Source organism: Myripristis murdjan, chromosome 16, assembly GCF_902150065.1.
Source record: "Myripristis murdjan chromosome 16, fMyrMur1.1, whole genome shotgun sequence".
Lineage (NCBI taxonomy): Eukaryota > Metazoa > Chordata > Actinopteri > Holocentriformes > Holocentridae > Myripristis > Myripristis murdjan.
In genome coordinates this window covers 6,118,405-6,140,106 of record NC_043995.1, presented here as the reverse complement: position 1 = coordinate 6,140,106, position 21,702 = coordinate 6,118,405, and the positions used below count along the sequence as shown (strand labels likewise).

Below are 21,702 nucleotides of genomic sequence, written 5' to 3'. Positions count from 1 at the left end.
TGAGAACACTATGATGAATAATAAACTGTATAAAGCATCATATTTATTAATGGAAAACATATAGATGTGTTATGTGCTCAGGAATTTTATGAAATGTGTTATATCACCAGAAAGAATGTCTTATTATGAGGGGGAAGATGAAAATAAAGATTCTTGTCGGGAGAGGCCTTTTATTGCAAATTATCATCACAAGTAACTTTAGATCCTGCATTATTTTGATGTTGTGAGGTTAATGGGTGGAGGTTAATGTACCATCTGATTCTCCATATTGCTGCTGCATTTTATGTAGTGTTTATCCTATTATTTATATGCTCTCACATACAGTCACTATATTTAATGATCTCGGCACTGGATGTCCACTTCTTATCATGTGAAGGAAGTCGCAGCGTCACTTGTTCCAACAGAACTGCACTGTCAGTATCCATTTATTCATTCATCGTCATGCACTAGCCATTTATTTAGAGAGCCACTGTGGTATGATATCATACTCTGCAAAGACTATTTGCCACATTGTAGGTAATAATATACAGAGACCAAACATCAAGTGCCCACACCAGAAATTTATTAAGAGGATTGCACAGAACGGTCTCGTACAGAGTCTGTCGTGTGTCATCTCAAATTATGGCATTCCATCTTTCATTTGTACATTAAAGTACGATCAAAATAAAAACATAACCTCATTTCAGCAAAGCCTGGCACCCTAATAAAAATACTATGAGTTTAGTTAAGCCTCTTACTAGAGGTGTAAAGCTGTGCTAATTAAGGAGTCTTATTTAAACTGGTAAGTACGGTGATGTGGTAGGAGGTTGTAATATGGAGAGCTGCTGTATGCCCTTAATTCAGATTCAGGTCCACTCACATGCAGCAGCTATGGAATATTCCTGTGTTTCCCTCATGCTAGTGAAGCTCCTTTAATCATGCATTACTTGCTAAACAACTGAGGATCGAACAATGTTAAAAGACAAGTGAGGTAAAACAAGTGATCTGACTCGGATGCACCACTGTATTGGCTTGTTGTCATACATCTTAAGTGGCAATACACCAGACTGTAAGGAAAGACACCATGAATGGAAGGCCAGTCCACATAATGAACAGAAGGGTTGGCAAAAACAGAAAGGGTCACACAAACATCACAATACATCCCCACAATATTCTATCAGTACATTGAAGCCAAGTATTAACACATATCAAGGATATCAAAGACCTCAGTGATTTTTCCAACTGTAGTGTTGATGCTCTTGAAGACATACTCTTGTTTCATTGCTGATTTGCTCAAAACTACAGATTTTTACATGTTTTCACCGTAAGTTATACTATTTTAGCCACAGTGTATTGCAAGACAGAGAAGTGCAACATCAATTTACTGGGAGCACTCAGTAAAACAATTTCATAACTACAGCACCAGAGAGAGGTACCTAGTAATTCATGGCACTCACTGAATATGGAGTGTAACTGACATATAATTCCTAAAAAAAAAAATCCTAAGATGCAGGATGAAAAAATAAACAAATAACCAATCGAACAAAAAAAACAAACATCCATATTTAGTTGAGCATCCATAGTTGCATATCCAATACAGATATGACCTGAATTATCCTTTATGCATTCCTTATCATTAGTTCACATAGTTAATTTGATGTTTATACACTAAAAAGCCCACTTTTGGGCTTAATTAAAGTATTTGTATTTCAGCACGTTCAAAATCTGACAAAACTTTCCTTATCCCTTTTTAACATTATATGGCATAAATCGGGGATGTTGAGCAATATCCAAGTGAGATTATCTGGCTGGCTCCTCTGTAAAATCTCCATGAGAGGCTTGCCATTTGCCACTTAAAACACACTATTCCCATCCCTGATCTAGATCTTTTCAATATATGATAAAGTCAATGAAAAATACCAGCTTTGTCTTCGTCTAAGGTCACTTAGTGTGAGACTTCATTTTCCCTGCTAGAATGGCTTCCTCAGCTCTCTTGTGTTTCTGCACAGTGACCTGCAGCTGCCAGTATTTGAGATACAGCCACATGAGGCTGCCGTTCTTCCTCTTATCCATATTTAGTAGGTCTGCGCAATGCCTGTCATTCTTAAAAATATCCTTCAGGTCTGTCTCTAGATCCAGGTCGCCCCCGATGGGTTCTTTGACAACCTTAAGCAGCATGTTCTTCTCCATCTCCAGCCGTTGCTCTCGAGGCTGGAGGACGGAGCAGTAGACGTTTTGTCGCTCCACCAGCTGATGCTCTAGCTCCTTCAGAGTGGCTGTAGCTCGCTGGTGCCAGTCCTTCTCTTGTTCCAGGGCATGCTGCAGTACAGTCGCTGTGGCACCAGACTCCACCTGCCTTCGCCTCTCTTCCTCCAAGGCTTCACGCTCCTCATAGGGGAAAAGACACAAAATGTGGTTTAGAGAGATTAGAAAAGAAATGCAGAGAAGAGCACGGGTATGGAATGAAGGTGAGGAGCACAGAAAGACCAGTTACTTCTTTTGCTCCAAAGCCTCACTCTCTAGATAGAGGAACATAGATATACATGGAGGAGGAAACAGAGGATGATGGTCAGTGGGAAGGCAGGGAGGGATGAGAAAAAAGAGCAGTGAAAACAGTGTCAAAAGAGATACTATCTCTGCTGCTGCAGAAAAAGAAAGTATTAGAGGGGGAGGAGGAGAAGGGGAGGAAAGATGGGAGAGAAGATGGGACCCGTACCTGCTGTAGCTGTTTCCTCTCCATCATCAGCTGCTGGCTCTGTGAGACCAGGGCCTGCTTGTAGCCTTTGACCCTCTGCCTCTCCTTCTCCAGCTCCAGCTCCAGCATCGCCGCTGTCCTGCGCCTTTCTGTCAGCGTGTCTCGGTACCGTGCCTCCATGTCACTTCTAACTGCGGACACGTCCTTTTCATACTGGGCCTTGGCCTTCTGAATCTCCCTCTGAGACTCTCTGGTCCAAATCCAACCTACAAAGATAGCAGGAGGTGACACACAATGGAGAAATCCTGGACCATCAGCAGTGGGTCTTGCTGCAGATGCAGGACATGATAACCATAACAACATGTCTCTCAACATAACTTTGATTTCTGTGTGGTTCCCAGAAAGAAAGCTATAAAACTGACTTGTAGATGAACAGGCCGAGGGGAACCACAGACTAAACCTACTTTTGTATAAGCATTCAGCAATTCAAATTTTATAATCCTCTCTCTGCGTCATACCATCTCTCACATAACTATAGACACACAGGCCTCCTTGAATAACTTACGGAAAGCAGCCAGTCCCAGCATGGGGACCAGCAAGGCGTAGTTCCATTGGTTCCCATCACCGGGCCCCGCCTCCCCTCCTCTGGGCTCTGGCTGTATGTTCCATCTGGGTGGGTCATTCAAGTTGTTCATGGGGGCTGCGGCATAACACACACACGTGACAGCATCACATCAGTGAAAGTTTGGTGCTTTAGATTTATGTTTAAATTTATGTTCAAATTGTTTCTCATGGGGCTGCAATGCTTCCCTCACACACACTCACAACAACACCAGTACAGTGGCCACCAAGGTGATTACAAGTGACTAAACTGCAATCTAAAACGTGATGTGAAAAAAACTAAACATTTTTGTTAACTAAAATAAAAATAAAAAACTAACTGAAACGATGTTGTGTACTTACAAAACTTACTAAAAAAAAAAAAAAAAAGAAAAAAAAGAACATGTATTAGTTTTAGTCTGTCAGTTTGGTCAAATGTGTGAGGAGAACCAGCATGAGGCGTTGGTGCTGATGTTTACTGAGACTGGGACGAGTCAACTGCCTTCTCAAAATGTTGTGAATGTAAGGCAATACCTATTCTGACAAACACCCCCGTCTTACAACAAAAAACGAATAATGAAACTAATACAAACTCAACCTAAACAGTATAAACTAAAGTGAGACGAGCAAACCGGCACTGGAAACAAACTGAAAATCAACTGAACTGAAAACAAAAATTGTAAACAAAATAAAAATACAAAACTACAACACTGCTCTGGCCACCGGGTGTTTACGACCGGACAACAGAAGCTAGCAGCAGTAGCTTGAAAAACTATAAAGTGGCTATAAACTTGTTATAAAACGGCTATAAACATTTCCACGTGACTGTGACGTTGACTCCAAAGTAACTTGCCTCCCACACTGACAGGTTTTAAACACAGATGATGCCCCCAGTATCCATGATGATTCTGCACACAGTTAACTAGACTGACAGGTGTTTTATAACTGGGCTTTCATACACACATGCTAAAATATAATACCTGAGCACTCTTCTGCATGGCACCTCCACACAGTATTTCAGATGCAGTAGCTGTGCAAGCAGGCTCCCTAGTTATTAGCTTGCATTTATCAATACAGCCCCACAGAGACCCAGTAAGAGCACAAACACAAGCCTGCCAGCCCAGCCAACCACACACAATGCCACCTAGCCTTCATGACAAGCTAACTTGAAATTAGCTATGAGCTAGCAAGCTGGCTAGCCTCAGCTAGCTTGGTAGCTCGCTAGCTGCTGCTTGCTAGGTGCATTTCACAACAAGACAACACGGGACAGAGCAGCTTTGTGAGTCCAACAACAACCCAACGTGTGTCTGTTAGAAATACCGCGCCGCGTCTCACCTTGAATGAAAAGTCTAGGTCACTTATACATTTGTTCCTGTACACAAGATTATACAATTTCTACGCAACTTCATTAGTCATTCGGTACCGCCGCAGGGTAGTCCTGGCGAAAATAGATATCTGTCAGTCTGTTCAATTGCTAATACTAACACGTGCAAATGTACGTTTGTGTTAGACTTCTTATTAAAATCATATTATATTGCTGAAAACGTGTTCATACCTGTGAACATTGGTTGAATATTGGTCCTGATAAACCCAGCTCCCCCCGGGTGGAGCAGTTGGTTTGGTCCAGTGGGCTGTGCAGCGGAGATAATTGACCCTCCGCCGTGTCACACAGAACCGGCCCTTCATCCGACAACATGGCGAGCGTTCGAGCTGCGTCCCGACTCCTCTCCAAGAAGGTGTTATCCCACCCTAAAGCAGTGAGTAATAACGGATGAAATGTCGATATACTACATACTTACACATGTGTTTCTTGTGTGACTTTTGTCTTTTGCGCGCAGACTGTAGAGCTTTGCTGCATTTTCACGTTTCGTAACTGTCAGACCTTGACTTGCGTAACCTCCTACTCCAGTGTTATGTAGCTGAGAGTGTTTGAATGTGACACCCATGGAGAACAAAGTGCTATGAAGGCTGCTTAAAAGTGTCTTATACTCTCTGTTTGACTTATAGTTCATTCTTAGACTAAGATTTTCGCAAAATTATTAGCATAATTTCAAATTTATTGTCAACTGGTGACATATTCGTTACGACAGAGAACTTCAAAAAGATGATGGAAAATGTCTTGGCCTTACAAGAGTGTTACACCAAAACGATCAGATTTAAAATGACTACCAAGCACAAAGGTTGCTATTAAATACTTCATGTCAATTATTATGAATATTACCCCTCTATACACCAACCCTCTTTCGTCCCATTGTGAATTAAACGGGAAAAGCAATAAGAAATGTGTTGTGTATGTTAATGCTGCGGTACAGAATAATGGGCTCAATCACGACAAATCAGATTTCTCTGCTTATCTTGAAATAATGCTTTCTCTTTTTCTTGCAGGTCCCTGTTGCCGCAGTTCAGGGCTCTAGGAACTTTCATTTCTCCATCTATGGCAAGAAGAACAATGCCAAAGTGTCAGATGATGTGAGTCCCAAAACCTGCTGTTTTGCTGGGGTTTTTTTGTTTTGTTTTTTTTGTTGTTTTTTTTTCTATTAGTATGCACTGGGTTAGCCATTACAGTTTCATAACACGTGTAGGAAGACAAGTAGAGGTCGACCTTTGGTGGATTTTTGAAGACCGAAGGATAGCATAGGGCAAGAAAAAGCCCAAAGCCGATTAATCAACGATATAACGAGGCTGTCTGACATGAAGTACTGTTGATTTTATTGGAAACTGTGCAACTGTTGAAGTGATGATGGTAGTTAAAGTAATACAATTTGAAGACATATATTAACAAATTTATATCACTAAACATCAGCCTCAAAATACTTAATAAATTAATATGGAACTGAACGTCAGACTCACTGTAAAAAAACAAACAAACAAACAAAAAAACATAGTGTGTAAAATAACTCAGTGGGTGGGAGCTCCAGTTGAGAAGTCTGTTATGGAGGAAACAGAGTTTGTCTGCAGAGCTGAGCTTTACAGTAGGAATGATTTGACTATATTATTTGTAACTTTTCCAGAATTCAATACATTTTTTCTGTCTCTGTTATGTGAGTGTAACTGTGTGGCATTATGCTATCATTTGCTTTGATTTGATTTTCCCCCATATTGCTATGATCCTGGTATCATGAAGCATTCCTGGGTGTGAAATAAATCCACTTGATGTTTTGCATTGTTCTTATTTTAACGGTTGTGATATTTGTGTGTGTGTGCGCGCGCACGCGTGTGTGTGTGTGTGTGTGTGTGTGTGTGTGTGTGTCAAGTCAGATTCTGAACCAGCGGGGATCACAGAATTGAATTCATTTATTTATGTTTATGTTGACTTGTCATCTTTTTTACCCCAGCTGGCAGCTGAACTCAGCATCTTAATACTTCAAAATTTACAATAATAATAATTCCAGGGCTTTTATTTATCTGAACAAAAGAGTGTGTGGGGCTTTTGTTAGAGCCAAGCCATTGTTTGTTTTTGCACATACGTGGTTTATGGTCTGCCTAAACACCAGTGTTAAGCACAAAATTGTGCCACTCAAATTCACACAATTGCCTTTTTGACCTTGAGCCTGAAAATATTACCCAGATCCAAATCAGAAAGACTTCATTGATCCCCAAGGGGAAATTGGGTGATATAGGCATCTGATATCAGATACTACTGCTGTTTTGACTGATGATCATCATGATAGTGATGATAACAACAACAAAACCAATTAAATATTTGTTATCTCGTTGAAATAATCATGTAAAACAGTTACCTATCAAAAATATTAGGTATTATTGGTAACATAGTGGTAGGTAACCAGAACATAAAGGCAATTAGTCTTTGAAACACAGCATCAGTTCATGGAAACGGATTGAAACAAATCCTGCCAAAGTCACAAAAGTGGGGAAAAAAAATCTCTGCTAGGATATTGCTTTACAGTCTGGAGCAATGCTGTAGAGTGTAGCATTCCATCCAATAGAGTTATGTTTATCAAATAACTTGGAAGGCTTTCGAGGCATTACTTGTATCTTCTTGACAAGGTTATGAAGCTTAAATGAATGCAGAGTTCTTTCTGGTAATATAGCTATGTATGCATTTTAAACTTTTTTACTTTATTTGAGTTATTTATGTGTTAAGTTATTGATTTGTTTTGTTCAGTTGTCTTTTACTGTGGACTGGCCCTGTATTTATGCATACACACAGCACTCCCTGCCATATCAGAGGTTTTACAGTAACTCTCTTTCTCTCTGTTTTCAATACATGTTCAGATCTCTACCCAGTACCCAGTCGTGGATCATGAGTTTGATGCTGTAGTGGTGGGAGCTGGAGGAGCAGGACTTAGAGCAGCTTTCGGCCTATCGGAGGCTGGCTTCAACACTGCCTGTGTCACCAAGCTCTTCCCCACCAGGTCTCACACTGTCGCCGCACAGGTATGACAACGCATTGATTTGCTTTCTGTAAAAGAAGACTGTATACACCTTTTGCTGATTTGCTGAAGACGGACATCTAAACTCTGAACATAGATTTGTTATTCACGCTCCATTTGTGATGTAAGCACCACACAGAGGGAGCCGACTGAAGTGGCCTTTCCCCTTTCTGATAATGTGTGTTACGTGTTATCTCGTTGTTCAGGGCGGGATCAATGCTGCTCTGGGGAATATGGAAGGAGATGATTGGAGGTGGCATTTCTACGACACAGTGAAGGGATCTGATTGGCTGGGAGACCAGGACGCCATCCACTACATGACAGAGCAGGCCCCTGCAGCCGTAGTGGAGGTAACACACACACACACACACATAAACACAGATTCAACACAACTGGTATTCAGTTTGAACCCAGTTTGAAAGCCTGTGGGTTATCTTGACAACTGCTTTCTAAACTTGATTGAATCCAATCCTGACATGTATAAATACACACAATCACACATTATGTCTGCTTTTTATGAAAGTTCATATGGGTAATAGTATTTGGAAAACCTAATATTCAAAGCTTTGTCTTGGCTTTACCCTCTGTTGTATTTAACCATCTTAGAGGACTGACAGTTTTTCTCTTTTCCTCACATTTCTCTTGTTCCTTGAGTGAGACAACTTTGGCAGGCAGTTAAGTCTCGTTATATTTCACTTACTGTGTTTATTTCATGTAAACTGAGATTGTTGTGCTTTTGCCAGCTGGAGAACTTTGGCATGCCGTTCAGCCGCACTGAGGATGGGAAGATCTACCAGAGGGCATTTGGAGGTCAGAGTCTGAAGTATGGAAAGGGAGGCCAGGCACATCGCTGCTGCTGCGTGGCAGACAGGACGGGACACTCCCTGCTGCACACACTCTATGGACGGGTACATACACACACATCTCCTGTCTCTTTCCCTCCCTTCTTCCACCTCTCTTTTTCTCTGTTTCAGTCCCTGCATTATGAAACCACTTAATCAGTGGAGTAGTATTTAACTACCTCCCTGTCTGTCCTGCTCTCTCCTCTCCAGTCACTTCGTTATGACACCAGTTACTTTGTGGAATACTTTGCCCTGGACCTGCTGATGGAGGACGGCGAGTGTAAGGGAGTGATCGCTCTCTGCATGGAGGACGGTTCAATCCACCGCTTCAGAGCCAAGAATACTGTCATCGCTACTGGGTAAACTCACATTTGACACTAATACTTGGCTGTTTATGTTAAGCACAAACCTTCCTTCATTGTGATGCCCCTTCAGCTGTGCATCTGTAAGCAGCAGTTATATTCAGTGGTTATAAGCAAGTTGTTTCTCCGCCTGTTGTTTCCAGGGGTTACGGGCGTGCCTACTTCAGCTGTACGTCTGCCCACACCAGTACTGGAGACGGCAACGCCATGGTGACCAGAGCCGGCCTGCCCTGCCAGGATCTGGAGTTTGTCCAGTTCCACCCCACTGGTGAGGAAAAAGTTATAATACTAATACTAAGAAAGCATTGTCACCATAGAGCAAGTGATTCCCCAATTAAATGCCCCAAAAAACAATACAAGAGCATTCAATCGATGCTAGCTCTAAGTCCAGTGAGTTCATTTATTAGCTTATTATAGCTTGATAACACTAGTTTCTATCGTCTTCACTGTGCTCTATCATTGGTGCCATCTCATGTCGGCCAGTGTTTTTGATCTCATTGAAGTAACCTATTGACAGCCTCTGAGATATGAGCTGATTTAGCTGTAGTGTGAAGTTGGGAGAGAGCGTGAGGAGAGGCGATGAAGATAAATGTATTAAGGCACAGTGACTAAATTTAATGACTTCTTCTGTATTTCTTTTGTGCAACATGCTATGCTGTGGGTCTTAAACAAATTTCAAACTAAATGTCATGCTTCAGCTTTTGCGGTAACAGAAGGCACTCAGTTGTTTGCCAGATACAGTATTTACATCCCTATCAGTGCTGTTATGAATGGGTGTGTATGTCAGTAACATAGAAGCCCATTTCTGCTGTGTTTGCATTATAAATATGTAGGATCAGGGAAAAAAGAAAGCAAAAATGCAACACATTTCCACAGTGACAAATTATACCGTGACAATGTGTATAGTTGCATTTTCACACATTGGACCATGAAAACAGTTAAAGCAGTCCCTACTACTATATCATGTTTGCTCTTTTTCTGCCACTTGGCTTTGCACAATCATGTCTATAATCCAGTATTTACAAAATTCATTCTAGTCGGGGCAAGTTGTTTACATTTGGCTCCAGCAACATACCATACTTACATAAGGGCATTTGGTCACTTTTATATTTGTCTCTTTCTGATATTTGACACCTGACTCTTAGGCTATGTATTGACTAGCCCTGTAATGTGGCCTGTGGAAGGTCACAGAAGGTCAAGCCCCTTTCTCAGAGCTTCATAAATTTCCATGACTTGGTTCACTGAGTTCAGTGTATTCAAAAACACAAGAACAATTGATTATGTCATCATGTGCGTGTGCGCGTGTGTGTGTGTGTGATTGATTTTTTTTTTTTTTTTTTTTTTTACAGATCTTTCTAAGAAAGATAATCATACTATTTTGAGACCAGTTTGTACGACTGTCACGTCTCATTTATAAAATATAACTTCCTAAGGCTCAGTCCAGATTAGAGCCTTGATTTTTTTGTCTGGGGCTTTTGGAGAGAGTTCCCAGTTAGTATTGGACAGATGGAGACATTAATATAGACTTGGACGGCTGAACTGAGTTCACAGTATGATACTATGACACAATGGAAGTGTTAATGTTTTGAATCTTCATAGAAAGATATTTTAGGCTCTGAATTCAAGTTGTCCTAACATTCAGTTTGACACTGACATGCGTCAGTGTTGGTGCAGGTGGTAATGTCAACATCTATCCAAGTTTTTCTATTCAGAAATATTACTTGAACTTTATGTTGCATAAGCAGCAACACATGAATTCAGTCATAGGGTTGATTTCATCTTAAAATGTAAATCCCTGTAGGAATCTATGGGGCTGGCTGCCTGATCACCGAGGGTTGCCGTGGCGAGGGTGGGATCCTGATCAACAGTGAGGGAGAGCGCTTCATGGAGCGCTACGCACCCAACGCCAAAGACCTGGCCTCCAGAGACGTTGTGTCCCGCTCCATGACCATAGAGATTAGAGAGGGCAGGTACGGACAGCTGTGTGAGACAAACACACACATCTGCATTGGTAATCACTGAGATCCTAGAGAACAGGATGGCATTTGAGTGTGCGGTGTGCATGTGCTATCATGCTGAGTAGCAATGGCAGTTATTCTTTTACAGTTTAGATAAGACTGCATGTCAGTCAGGCTGAATACAATAAAATGGAAAAAGTCTCAAAAACTTAGAAATTAAGCTAAGGCAAAAGAAGAATAAAGGTGTCTTGTGGTCCAGAATGATTGTCACAACAGAAATCAAACAACTCTTGTTTCTGTGTGTTCCTCTGTCAGAGGTGTGGGTCCAGACAAAGACCACGTGTACCTGCAGCTGCACCACCTGCCGCCCCAGCAGCTGGCCACCAGGCTGCCTGGTATCTCAGAGACAGCCATGATCTTTGCCGGAGTCGATGTCACTAAAGAGCCCATCCCTGTCCTGCCTACTGTCCATTATAATATGGGCGGTATACCCACAAACTACAAGGGACAGGTACGTTATACATCCAATGCACATTATACGGGCTCAGATTCTCTTGTTAACTAACTCAAGGGATGATGAAGGCACATACACATGCTTATTAACCTGCCTGCTGCTGTTTGTAAAGGGCATGTATACTGTATCCACACATTCCATGTTTCCTCTCCCTCCTGTCAGGTCATCACTCACACCAACGGAGATGACAAGGTGGTGCCAGGACTGTATGCCTGCGGTGAGGCAGCCTGTGCTAGTGTCCATGGTGCCAACCGGCTGGGTGCCAACTCCCTGCTGGACCTGGTGGTGTTCGGCAGAGCCTGCGCCCTCACCATTGCCGAGCAGGACAAACCTGGTGAGGAACTAGCCAGTCCAAGTCCATCAGAATGCAAAGAAAGACAGATTTTGTTGAGATTGCATGAAGCTGACTACTAACTATTGAAACTAATATTTAAGGAACAAAATTACAGATTAATTGATCTGCCAGGATAGACATTTTCCAGTTGCACTGTTTTGCACTGATCATTTAGATAGTGCAGGGAAAACTGAGATGCCCTGTGCTCTATGCTCTGTAAGTGTATATATTTGAATAACTTGCTTCTATTTGTTTCTGCACCAATTAACATCATCAGTACGTTCTCTTTATGCGATTATTGTAATCCTCAAGCAGGGTAAGATTAGTAAAAATGAACCAATAAGTTGACATGCAAATTCTGTCAGCTATCTGCAGATAAAATCTCTGTCCCAATATACAGCATCTGTCTCAGTCTATTACTGACATCAGTGTTGTGTTCTCCGCAGGAGAGAAGCTGTCTCCTCTGAAGCCCAATGCAGGAGAGGAGTCTGTGGCCAACCTGGATAAACTGAGGTTCGCCAACGGAAGTATGAGGACATCTGAGATCAGGCTCAACATGCAGAAGGTACACAGACACCACACACATAAACGTCAGTGCTCATTATGCACATGACACCTATTGCCAGAAACGTTCCTCTCACAGTGCATTAGAGCCACTTAAGAGGGAGTCAGCTGTCTCATTAGCTTGCTGTTGATATGGGACCAAATGTCAGAACTCACTTTAGGGCCCTCTGTTAATTTCCAGACAAAATAAAATATGTGTATTCATAACAGCTGTATAATTCTGTATGTGGTCTAATTTTGCTCCTCATTTGGTAAAAAAAATAATCCATATTCTTTTGGCTGGTGAGGGCGCTCCCTATCTGAGCATCTACCAGCTGCTGTGGCAGTGGTTTTCTGCCTGTCTTGATAGAGAAGTTTGATACATCTGGCCCCTTGTTTGCTCTGGACTTTGGGAACAGCTGCAGAGTGAGCAGATAGCAGTATGAAATTCAGTTCATTTCAGATTGTGCAGCCTCATCCTGGCTCTGTAATCTGTATTGTAGTTGAGGCAGAAGACCTTGCTGCATAAGGGATTGCATATTCCACAGAAAACTAGTGCACTCCTGTTTATCTGTTTGTTGACATTGTCTTCCTTGCTCCTCCTGCTAATATGTCCCATTCAGTATTATTTTCTTCTGAGGTCTACCTCCTAGTGGCTTGCAGTTAAGGGGCATTTCTGGACTTGGTAGAGCTACAGTTAGTTTAAAAATACTTGCATATATTTGACTACAAAAAGAGATGGGATTTTTAATTTCAGTTGGACTGTAGGGAAAAGACCACCTGATAGTCCTGGTGACATACCAGCTGTACACAGCTCTCTTAACATCCAACTCAGTATTCTACATAGACATTATAGTTTGATAGAATAAACTATAGTAGTGAACATCAGATCCTCTACCTTAGTAAACAAGTTTTCCTTTTTTTGTAGTTTGAAAGGGACTTTTGAAGTCCATCATGTGGTGCATAGCCACCTAGCCTGCATGTATAATCTGTTTCCGTCAGTCCCTCAGACATATTGCTCCCCTGACTTGGGCAAGAATAATTTACATGCCTCTCGCTCCTCCTCAAACCAGACCATGCAGAACCACGCTGCTGTGTTCCGTACCGGCTCAGTGTTGAAGGAGGGATGCGACAAAATGGATGGTATCTACCAGACCCTGGAGAACATCAAGACCTTTGACAGAGGTACTGACTCCTCTGTGTCTCTGTCTCGGTCTCAGTTTATCCACTTCCTTCATCCGACTCTGTTTACACTGTTACTTTTGACAGAGGTATTCCTAGTTAACTTTGCCCAATTATGTGGTTATGGAAGTATAACTCTTTCTCCTCCTCACTTCTCCTCCCCTCCAGGCATTGTGTGGAACACAGACCTGGTGGAGTCACTGGAGCTGCAGAACCTGATGCTGAACGCCGTCCAGACCATTCACTCCGCTGAGCAGAGAAAGGAGAGCAGGGGAGCGCACGCCAGAGAGGACTTCAAGGTCTGGAATACCACACTCTGAGAAATGTCTTATGTCTGTCTGTGTCTTTGTCCATCTGTCTTTGTCTCTTCCACACTTATTTATAACTATACAGGTGTTTGATTGCTCACTTTGTTCCTTTCCATCATTCTCTGTGCTGACATTATTTCTCTGTACTATACTCAGGATCGTGTCGATGAGTATGACTACTCAAAGCCCCTGCAGGGCCAGGAGAAGAAGCCCTACGATCAGCACTGGAGGAAACACACGCTGTCCTATGTTGACCCCAAGACTGGCAAGGTGTGCACTGTTTATGTGTCTGTGTGTATGTGCAAAGCCTATTTGTCATACTGCATAGTCCTGTGCTTTGTTCATTGCGATAGGAAGATGAACCCCTTAAAGTGTGTATGCCACCAAGTATTATTATTACAGGTTTAATTACAAAGTATTTGTAAGGCAGTGCCATAGATTCTGCCTAACCCTGCAGAGTAGATTAGCTGTTTAGAGACAAGTTTGCTGTTTAAATTTACATGTTAATACGAAAAGTGGCAGATTTCTTGAAGCCACTATGAATCTTAAATGATTTAAAATATGGAGTTCATATTAATACTGCCCATGTGTTTTGTCTGTATGCCAGTTAATGCATCAGTTGACTTAATGACCTAATCAACATGCTTATACTTAATGTCCCAGTGACTATGCCAGGACATCCGCTGCCTCTTGTTCTTTTGTCTTTTGAGGCTCAGTGCCAGTGCTCTGATGTGTATGTGTTCTTGTCCAATCACAGGTGACCTTGGAGTATCGCCCTGTGATAGACCACTCTCTGGATGAACAGGATTGTGCCCACATCCCTCCTGCCATCCGCTCTTATTAAGAAGATCTCTCGCCCTTCCCCTCTCCTCTCCACCCTCCTCAACTAGCGAACACTCTGTCACCCACCATTTTTGTTGGTGCTTTTCTCGTTATCAGTGGCGACTTTTTAGGGTAGTTCTGGTTTTGGTTCCACGTGTGTTTCCATTATAAAGAGTATTTAATTATAATATCTCTTTGTCTTTGAACCTCATTCCCTCTTGTCACCGTTCTGTTCCTCTCCTTCTTGTATTGCCTTGATTTAATCTGTTTGCAGCAGATTAAACTTCAACATGCTTCATGTGACTCATAGTTTTGTACATAGTCATAACGCACTCAAGACATCTTGGAACAGGGGAATGTCTCACCGAACTTGGAAGAAAAGAATTTGGGAAAATTTACACCAACCATGTGTTGAAGCACTTAAGCTTAAGCTTTTGTGTCAGCACTATCGCCTCATTTTCCCCATCCAGATTTGCATTTAATGTTTCATCATAATCGCTTCCCTCTTTTGGCCCTGTGAGAAGCCTGAGTGAGAAGACATTGCAGGTGTAATTGTTCTTTGGAATGTGCACACCACAGTCTAGCCACAGAGGGAAGTTTTGTTTAAGAATGTAAATATTGCAGAAATTTACAATAAACATGGCTAATTATATTTAAATGTCGATGTATGAGATAGTTATTGCTCTTGCTCCTTCACAATGGCCTTCAGTCTTTTGTTAGTGTTGTATGTGTGGCCAAAAAAAGAAAACAAAATATAGTATATCACATGCGTCTAGCTCATGTTCAGTAGATACACTCACATGATAGGCTTATAGATAAGAAGATATATAAGGTTCTACCTCTTAGGAATGCGAACAAACTCCAGCAGGTTAATGCTTGAAACTTCTCTGTATTGTACAGTGTGTCGGTTGTTAAAATAAGCGCTTCTTTTGGAAATCATCATTGAAATTGGAACACTAAGGATAAATTCCAGCACTTAAAGCCACGAAGCTGTTACTGTACCCTCCACCTAGCTGAAAAGTGTGCTACTCAAAATTAATGTATAATTCTAAGCGGCAGCCTTAGTGCCAGCTTCCCAGTGCTGTAAGAGCCTCTGCAACCAGAATGTTTTGCGCTAAGATGTAAACTGTTGCAGGGCAGAGGGGTGATCCTTACCAGCTGGAATTTGCCAAGTGTTCATGCAGCTCTTACTAGTGATTGTGCTTTTTGAATTAAGGACATACTCAATCAGTGCTGTCATTTGACGTATTTAATGAATTGAGATGGTGTGCTTCCTGTACTATATCTTTGCAAGGGTGACTTTAATTTATTAGCCTGTTTCACAAATTTGAAGGTAATTATCTTCAGGTTTTGGCATTTGTACTCATTTTAATATGTTGAATAAAGTGTAGCTCATGCTTTGAATTCAAAGGTCTTGAATAGCGTCTTTGCTTGTTTTCTATTATAATGGCCAGAAGGGGGCAGCAGATAACCACTGTTGAACTAGATACCTGCAGCTTGAACAGGAAAACATAAAGTTGAAATGTGCTTTGTGAGTTCAGTAGGTATATTCCACCTATACATGTTGTGTATTAATATGGCTGCTCACATATACTGAATATTTACTATCTCACTGCAACAGCAGATAGACAGAAAGATAGATACTATATTTATCCCCCTCAGGGAAATTCTAAGTATCTCATAGCTCACGGTACAATACATACAGTACATAAATACACAATTCACATAAAATACACAATATGCCATACACAAATCAATTGATAAAATGTGAGCCTAGTTACAATATGATAAAAAGTGTGTTCAGTGTTACAGATGGTAGTTTCATCAGCTCAATATAGCACACACAGAGCTGCTTAGTCTTGTGTAACGTTTGCATTCAGCTCATAAGCCTCCAAGGTCCTGAGGCAACTCATGTCTTCCAGTCACACTTGGAGCATATAGATATAGGATGCCTCCTGCTAGATGGACCTTCAGAGTGAAGGCAACTGACCCTGTGACCAGCAGAGAATGTACACCGTAGGACTCTGGGTCCAGATCGTCCCCTGCAAAACTAAAGGCAGAATGCTTACCAGCAGAAATGATATGCTGACTAGTAGATGGAGCTCCGATCATTAACTGCAACTGCTGTAGGTGGTGTAGCACCTCGAGTAGCTAAACATGCCTCCACCTCAGAAATACCATCAATCAACCAATCATCAAGATAGTTAAATATTGACTGCTGGCTGCTGGGGTTGCCAGGACAACATCCCTGCACTCTGTGAAGGTCAATGGTGCCCAAAGAGAAGATAACCCATATACTGCAAAGGCAAACTGAGGTATTTCCAACCAGACAGATGAAGGGGAACGTGAAACTATGCATCCTACATGCTAAGCATTGTGAACCAGACACCTTCTGACCTTCTGTGGCATGCTCACTGGAGAAAGAATATGTGAGCCAGTCATTTAACCTCCTCGGATAGAGAATGGGATGAAACCTGACCTCTCTCTTGGGAATGACAAAGTATGTTCAGAGGAATTCACATGCCCATTCTTTTGTCTTTCTTTATTTCTTTTTTCTTACCAAATTTTCATTAGTTTTCCTTCATTTCCACTTTTTTCTTCAATATGAGGGAGAAATTACAAACAAAATTATGTAACTAAAATACTGTGTTGACATTGCATATCACAAACACATCTACCCACTAAGACAGGCATATATGCGTTACAGGCATGCATACATTCACATAGTGAGATGGAGTGAAAGATAAAATTATCTGAATGAAAGTAAAATTCAATCATAATTTCCTGAAAGTAATTTTCTGGCTTCCATTTAAACATCTTGTGATCCTGATTATAACTTAACCTGCTCATAACTTAACCCACCCATCTGAGTTCCTTTAAACTATAAAATTTGAATTAGATCTTAAATAGTTGTTCTTTCCCTATTTCCTGTTTTGAGAATATCTTGATGCGTTATTTAAACTTCTTGAAGTGATGTAATATGAGCACCTTGTCTGCCAATAACATCATCCAACACCCTCAGTCTGGTTATTGATCCCCTGTACATGTCAAGATAATACACTTAAACTCTGATAGTACAGAGGTAATTTGGTTGTTTCCACATTAACCTTCATTTTTCATAATGAATATGACACATAACCTCAGTCAGATCACAACGTTAGCCTCCTTATAAATGTCTTTCTTTTGTCTCAATTTTTCATCTTTTCCGTCTTCATCTAGCCATTCTGATAGCAGCCCTCTCTAAAAGCCATGTCTGTTTCAGATTATTCACAGACCGCTCACATGCTTGAGTGGCCGCTCTCTATTAAACAGAACCAGCAACATCCTCAGAGACTCAGTCAGTGGCCGCTGGTGACAAAAGCCCAGTCCTGCTTGATGTCCTCATTTCAAGGGGAGCACACACACAGCTGACACCACCCCTGCTCCCTCTTTCTCCCCTGAGACAGAGCTTATCACCAACCAGGTTTGTTGAGTGACTGGGGAATGGGAGATCATGCAGGTGGTTTTACTTGCCCTCGCTGACCTCCCCTCTGCACGTGCCTTTAGGGGAGAGACGTGAACTTGGTGAGACGGACCCTCGGAGGGCTGAGGGAGTGAGTCAACAACAATGGCCACTCCAGAGGTGAATATTAACCACAATGCATTGCAGTTATCCATTATTTCTGGTGCAGCATCAAGGGCAAAAGATATATGTCGGTAAACAAACCAATAATTAAAATAGCCCTATAGAAATTCAGAAGTCAGTGGGAAGAGGAAAAACAACTTATGAAAGACAGCCTCTCACTGACTCCGCCCATTCCCAATTTCATGGGAAAAGCTCCTAAGTGACTGAGGGGGCTACTGCAATGCTGGCACTTCACACCAGAGGGAGGCAGAGTCCTGTCCCCCTTCACAATGACCAACGAAGCTTGAGTAACCCAGGAACGCATGGCATCTAAATGAGCCTTGTGCAAACGCTCTGCAAAAACAGAGCAGAACAGGCAACTACTGTCTGCTTGGTGGCAATTACTGTGCCTGAAAAGGCCGGGTAGCACTGCCTTTTCATTGTGGCCCGATCCTAGGCATCCCTGTGTGGAATGTCTAACATAAATTTCTCACAAAGATATGACATGATGGTGGGGCAGGACAAAGAACCAGTCTAACAAGGGCACCACACCCAGAATAATGGACCCCATTAGGGAATTACCAGCCTTTGAGCCCATGTGACGGAAATGGCCTTTTGTCTTGGCTACTAAATACCTCTAATTAATAATTGTTATGCATTGGAGTATATGTGTAACAAACTGCATACAAGTAAACAGTATATGTTGTATGATGTTTTATACATAGACTGCGGCATGCACAACTGCAAGGTTAGGGTAGTGGCCCTCCAAGCAGCTGTTGTTAATCAGCAGTCAAGTGGCTCGGTAAGGCAGGTGGAAACTGGCAATGAAGTGAGAAATATCCAGGAGGATTCTTATGGGAGGAAACAAAATCTCAGCCGATACACAAAACCTGTCACAGAACTGCAACCGGGTCAAAACCATTAGCACCCAAAAACCCAAAAGGTACCCAAGGTATAACAGTTGGAGTACTAGAGAGAGGGGGGCAAACAAACTCGCTGCTCCAGGCTGGTTTCAGTCACTGGGAATTTTTTCTTTTCTTTCTTTCTTTCTTTTTTTTTTTTTTTTTTTACACAAACAATAAGAAAAGCTCCTAGCAAATTTACTGGCGTGGAACCTCAGTGTTGCTGCTGTGCCAATGAAAAGTGAGTGCATGTGTGTCCAGAGGGGCCTGTATGGGGTTGGCCCAGCACAGCGATGCCTTGAATGTATCCCTCTGCCATGGAGTGGTAGCAAAAACGCTGGAGTGCTCCAAATGCAGGGAACCAGCAACATAACCAGTATTCTTCAGTTCTAAGACACAAGGTGCCCTTTAGAGATGATGAGGTTTGATATAAAGGGGCAAGCCATCTAAATGATATGTTAACAGAGTCAGATCAAGCTTGAATTGTAGGACAGTTAATGGAGATAATAATGGCTGCAATGTAACTAAATGCTCTAATTCTGGTTAATATTCTGGCTGCACTATTTCACACAAGGTAATAAAAGTGTTTAACAGGCCAAAAAATGGAGCCTTAGTGAAAAGAGCACACATGTGAAATCAACTTTTCCTCCTCAGATAAACGAGGGTTTAAAAAAGAGCTTATTATTAAGGGTAACGAGGACAGTTGATCCAGGCCTGCACAAAATTATCAGTCACGGGTTTGTTATTTTTGCCTTAGTCAAGATTTTATTTCCTAGTTAATTATGGGAGGGTGTGTGCTGATGAACTCGGTGTCAGTGTGGAGCTCGGGGTTGTCAGCCTAACAGTGGACTGGTGACCAGCGGCAGTGGGTGAAAGGTTGGAAGATGAAAAAGGAGAGACTGAGAAAAAACAGTAGTGATGGCATGGCAGTAGTTTTCCACCAGACGCTTGGAAGATGTATACATCAGTGTCCTAAAAAAACAATAATGATTAAAAAAAAAAACGAGCAAGTGATCAAATAACTCACCGGCTTTCATAACAATCAACATCAGAGGAGACTACAATGCACAAATAGGCTATGATAGATTGCCAAGTATGACAATATTTCACGGTTTGAAATGAATCACCTTGAGCTTAAGAAAGTTCTTATCTCCAATCTAACCATTTTCGCCTTTTTGTACTGGCATTAATAGATGATGTTCCCACATCCAGGAAATGTTAGATAATTCCAAGAAAAACTGACTCATAGCTCGTTGTAAACAGCTCTTAAGTGTTACGGTTATCCTCAGCTGGTCTTTCTCAACTCTTGAAAGTCGATATCTACAGAGGGACATCGCTGAAGTTTGATTTTACACAGTGATTTGTCTTCACTCTAAACTTCATTGTGTAAGCTTTTGACTCAATGTCTGGCAGGAGACAACAAAAACTGAATTTCAAACTGTAGGCTATTTTGCGACTGTGAAATATGTTTACATTCATAATCATTTCAAACAGTTGAGATTAGACCTACTAATTCTTACTGATATTCTAACAAATATGAAAATCGGTGCAGAGCTGTCACTCAAACGATATATAGCTGGCACACAATCTGAAATGGGGATATACAGTTTTTCAGTTTTTAACATATGTGTTTATATTTTCTATATATTTATTAAATATCACAATCTATAGTTCACAATCTATCTACTGTCATATGTGCAAGCAATATGCTTTTGATATTTACCAGCTGCTTAGGAGTTTTTTTGGGGGTGGAATGTAACCTTTATCCAGTTCTCAGTTCCAGCTGAGCTCACTCACTGAGACCGATTAAAAATCTTGCAGTCTGCAGTATGTCCAATACCAAGGAGGAGCACTTTCTTTTATCTTATCTCCAATAATTCTGTCAATAACATCAACACAGGAAGCACACAGCTAAATTGAGCAATAGCAGTTGCTTGCCAGTAAGTGAGGTCAAGAGTGATCTAGTATGGCACATAACTTGGCACACATGCAAAGCTTTTTTTTTATAACTCAATGATGAAGGCTAACTGTGCAGTGACAGCGAGGAGGGTGGGATGGGAACAGACAGGGTGATGGAGAAAGGCTGGCAGAGGAAGGAAGAATAAGGTAGAAGGTGAGTGAGGCAGGACAGTGAAGAGACAGATAATGGATGAATGGTAAGTGAGGCACTTGAAGGCAGAGAGGAGAGAGAGGGAAGAAAAAGATCGCTCAACCTGAGTCTCTCTAATTAGTTCTGCTCTCGCCGTTTAACATTCAATCAACAGATAGCAAAACAAGATGTGAAATTAAACAGCAAATTTGGAAAACTGCTTTCCAACACTGGTCACTGGACAAACTACATATAACATGCCTAACTATAATTAAAAGGATTATGGGCAATATTTGGAGGAAAATCCTTTGCAGTCTATGACTGCCTGAAGTCTGGAACCCATGGACAACATCACCAAATTCTGAGTTTGTGGGTCTTTCTGCCTTCAGTTTGGTCTTCAGGAGGTGAAAAGCAGCTCAGCTGGGTTGAGGTCTGCGGACTGACGTGGCCACTGAAGAATAATCCACTTCTTGGCTTTCTCTAACTCTTGGGCTGCTTTCACAGTATGTTTTGGGTCATTGTCCATCTACACTGTGAAGTGCTGTCCTATCAGTTTTGTGGCATTTGGCTGAAT

At 41.6% G+C, this 21,702-nt stretch overlaps 2 protein-coding genes across 4 annotated transcripts; one reads left to right on the top strand and one right to left on the bottom strand.

The window, feature by feature from the left end:
- Positions 1-540: 540 nt before the first annotated feature.
- LOC115373459 (coiled-coil domain-containing protein 127) lies at positions 541-4,905 on the bottom strand. 3 transcript variants are annotated; one of them, XM_030071862.1, is made up of 4 exons: positions 4,830-4,905; positions 3,240-3,374; positions 2,696-2,940; positions 541-2,367 (listed from the first exon to the last, which is right to left on the bottom strand). In XM_030071862.1, exons 1-4 carry the CDS (start codon positions 4,837-4,839, stop codon positions 1,921-1,923), a joined length of 837 nt encoding a protein of 278 aa, XP_029927722.1. In that variant the 5' UTR covers positions 4,840-4,905; the 3' UTR covers positions 541-1,920. The 3 variants fall into 3 exon arrangements, with proteins under 3 accessions (XP_029927722.1, XP_029927723.1, XP_029927725.1); XM_030071863.1 differs by lacking the exon at positions 4,830-4,905 and adding an exon at positions 4,610-4,714; XM_030071865.1 differs by lacking the exon at positions 4,830-4,905 and adding an exon at positions 4,255-4,594.
- sdha (succinate dehydrogenase complex, subunit A, flavoprotein (Fp)) lies at positions 4,894-15,943 on the top strand. Its single transcript, XM_030071861.1, has 15 exons — positions 4,894-5,031; positions 5,660-5,743; positions 7,511-7,672; positions 7,875-8,018; positions 8,412-8,576; positions 8,721-8,869; positions 9,016-9,140; positions 10,674-10,842; positions 11,146-11,341; positions 11,507-11,678; positions 12,125-12,243; positions 13,295-13,406; positions 13,572-13,702; positions 13,868-13,981; positions 14,469-15,943. The coding sequence occupies exons 1-15, from the start codon at positions 4,969-4,971 to the stop codon at positions 14,553-14,555; spliced, it is 1,992 nt and encodes a 663-aa protein (XP_029927721.1). The 5' UTR covers positions 4,894-4,968; the 3' UTR covers positions 14,556-15,943.
- The last annotated feature ends 5,759 nt before the right edge of the window (positions 15,944-21,702 follow it).

What these genes read in the sequence shown, in the direction of transcription:
- LOC115373459 (XM_030071862.1), bottom strand. An exon ending in GCTGGGACTGGCTGCTTTCC is followed by an intron (nt 2,941 to 3,239) that starts GTAAGTTATTCA and finishes CTATCTTTGTAG; the next exon opens with GTTGGATTTGGACCAGAGAG. An exon ending in AGAGGAAACAGCTACAGCAG is followed by an intron (nt 2,368 to 2,695) that starts GTACGGGTCCCA and finishes TTCCCCTATGAG; the next exon opens with GAGCGTGAAGCCTTGGAGGA.
- sdha (XM_030071861.1), top strand. Translation starts at nt 4,969, where the DNA reads ATGGCGAGCGTTCGAGCTGCGTCCCGACTCCTCTCCAAGAAGGTGTTA. An exon ending in TGTTATCCCACCCTAAAGCA is followed by an intron (nt 5,032 to 5,659) that starts GTGAGTAATAAC and finishes TTTTTCTTGCAG; the next exon opens with GTCCCTGTTGCCGCAGTTCA. An exon ending in TCAGGCTCAACATGCAGAAG is followed by an intron (nt 12,244 to 13,294) that starts GTACACAGACAC and finishes TCCTCAAACCAG; the next exon opens with ACCATGCAGAACCACGCTGC.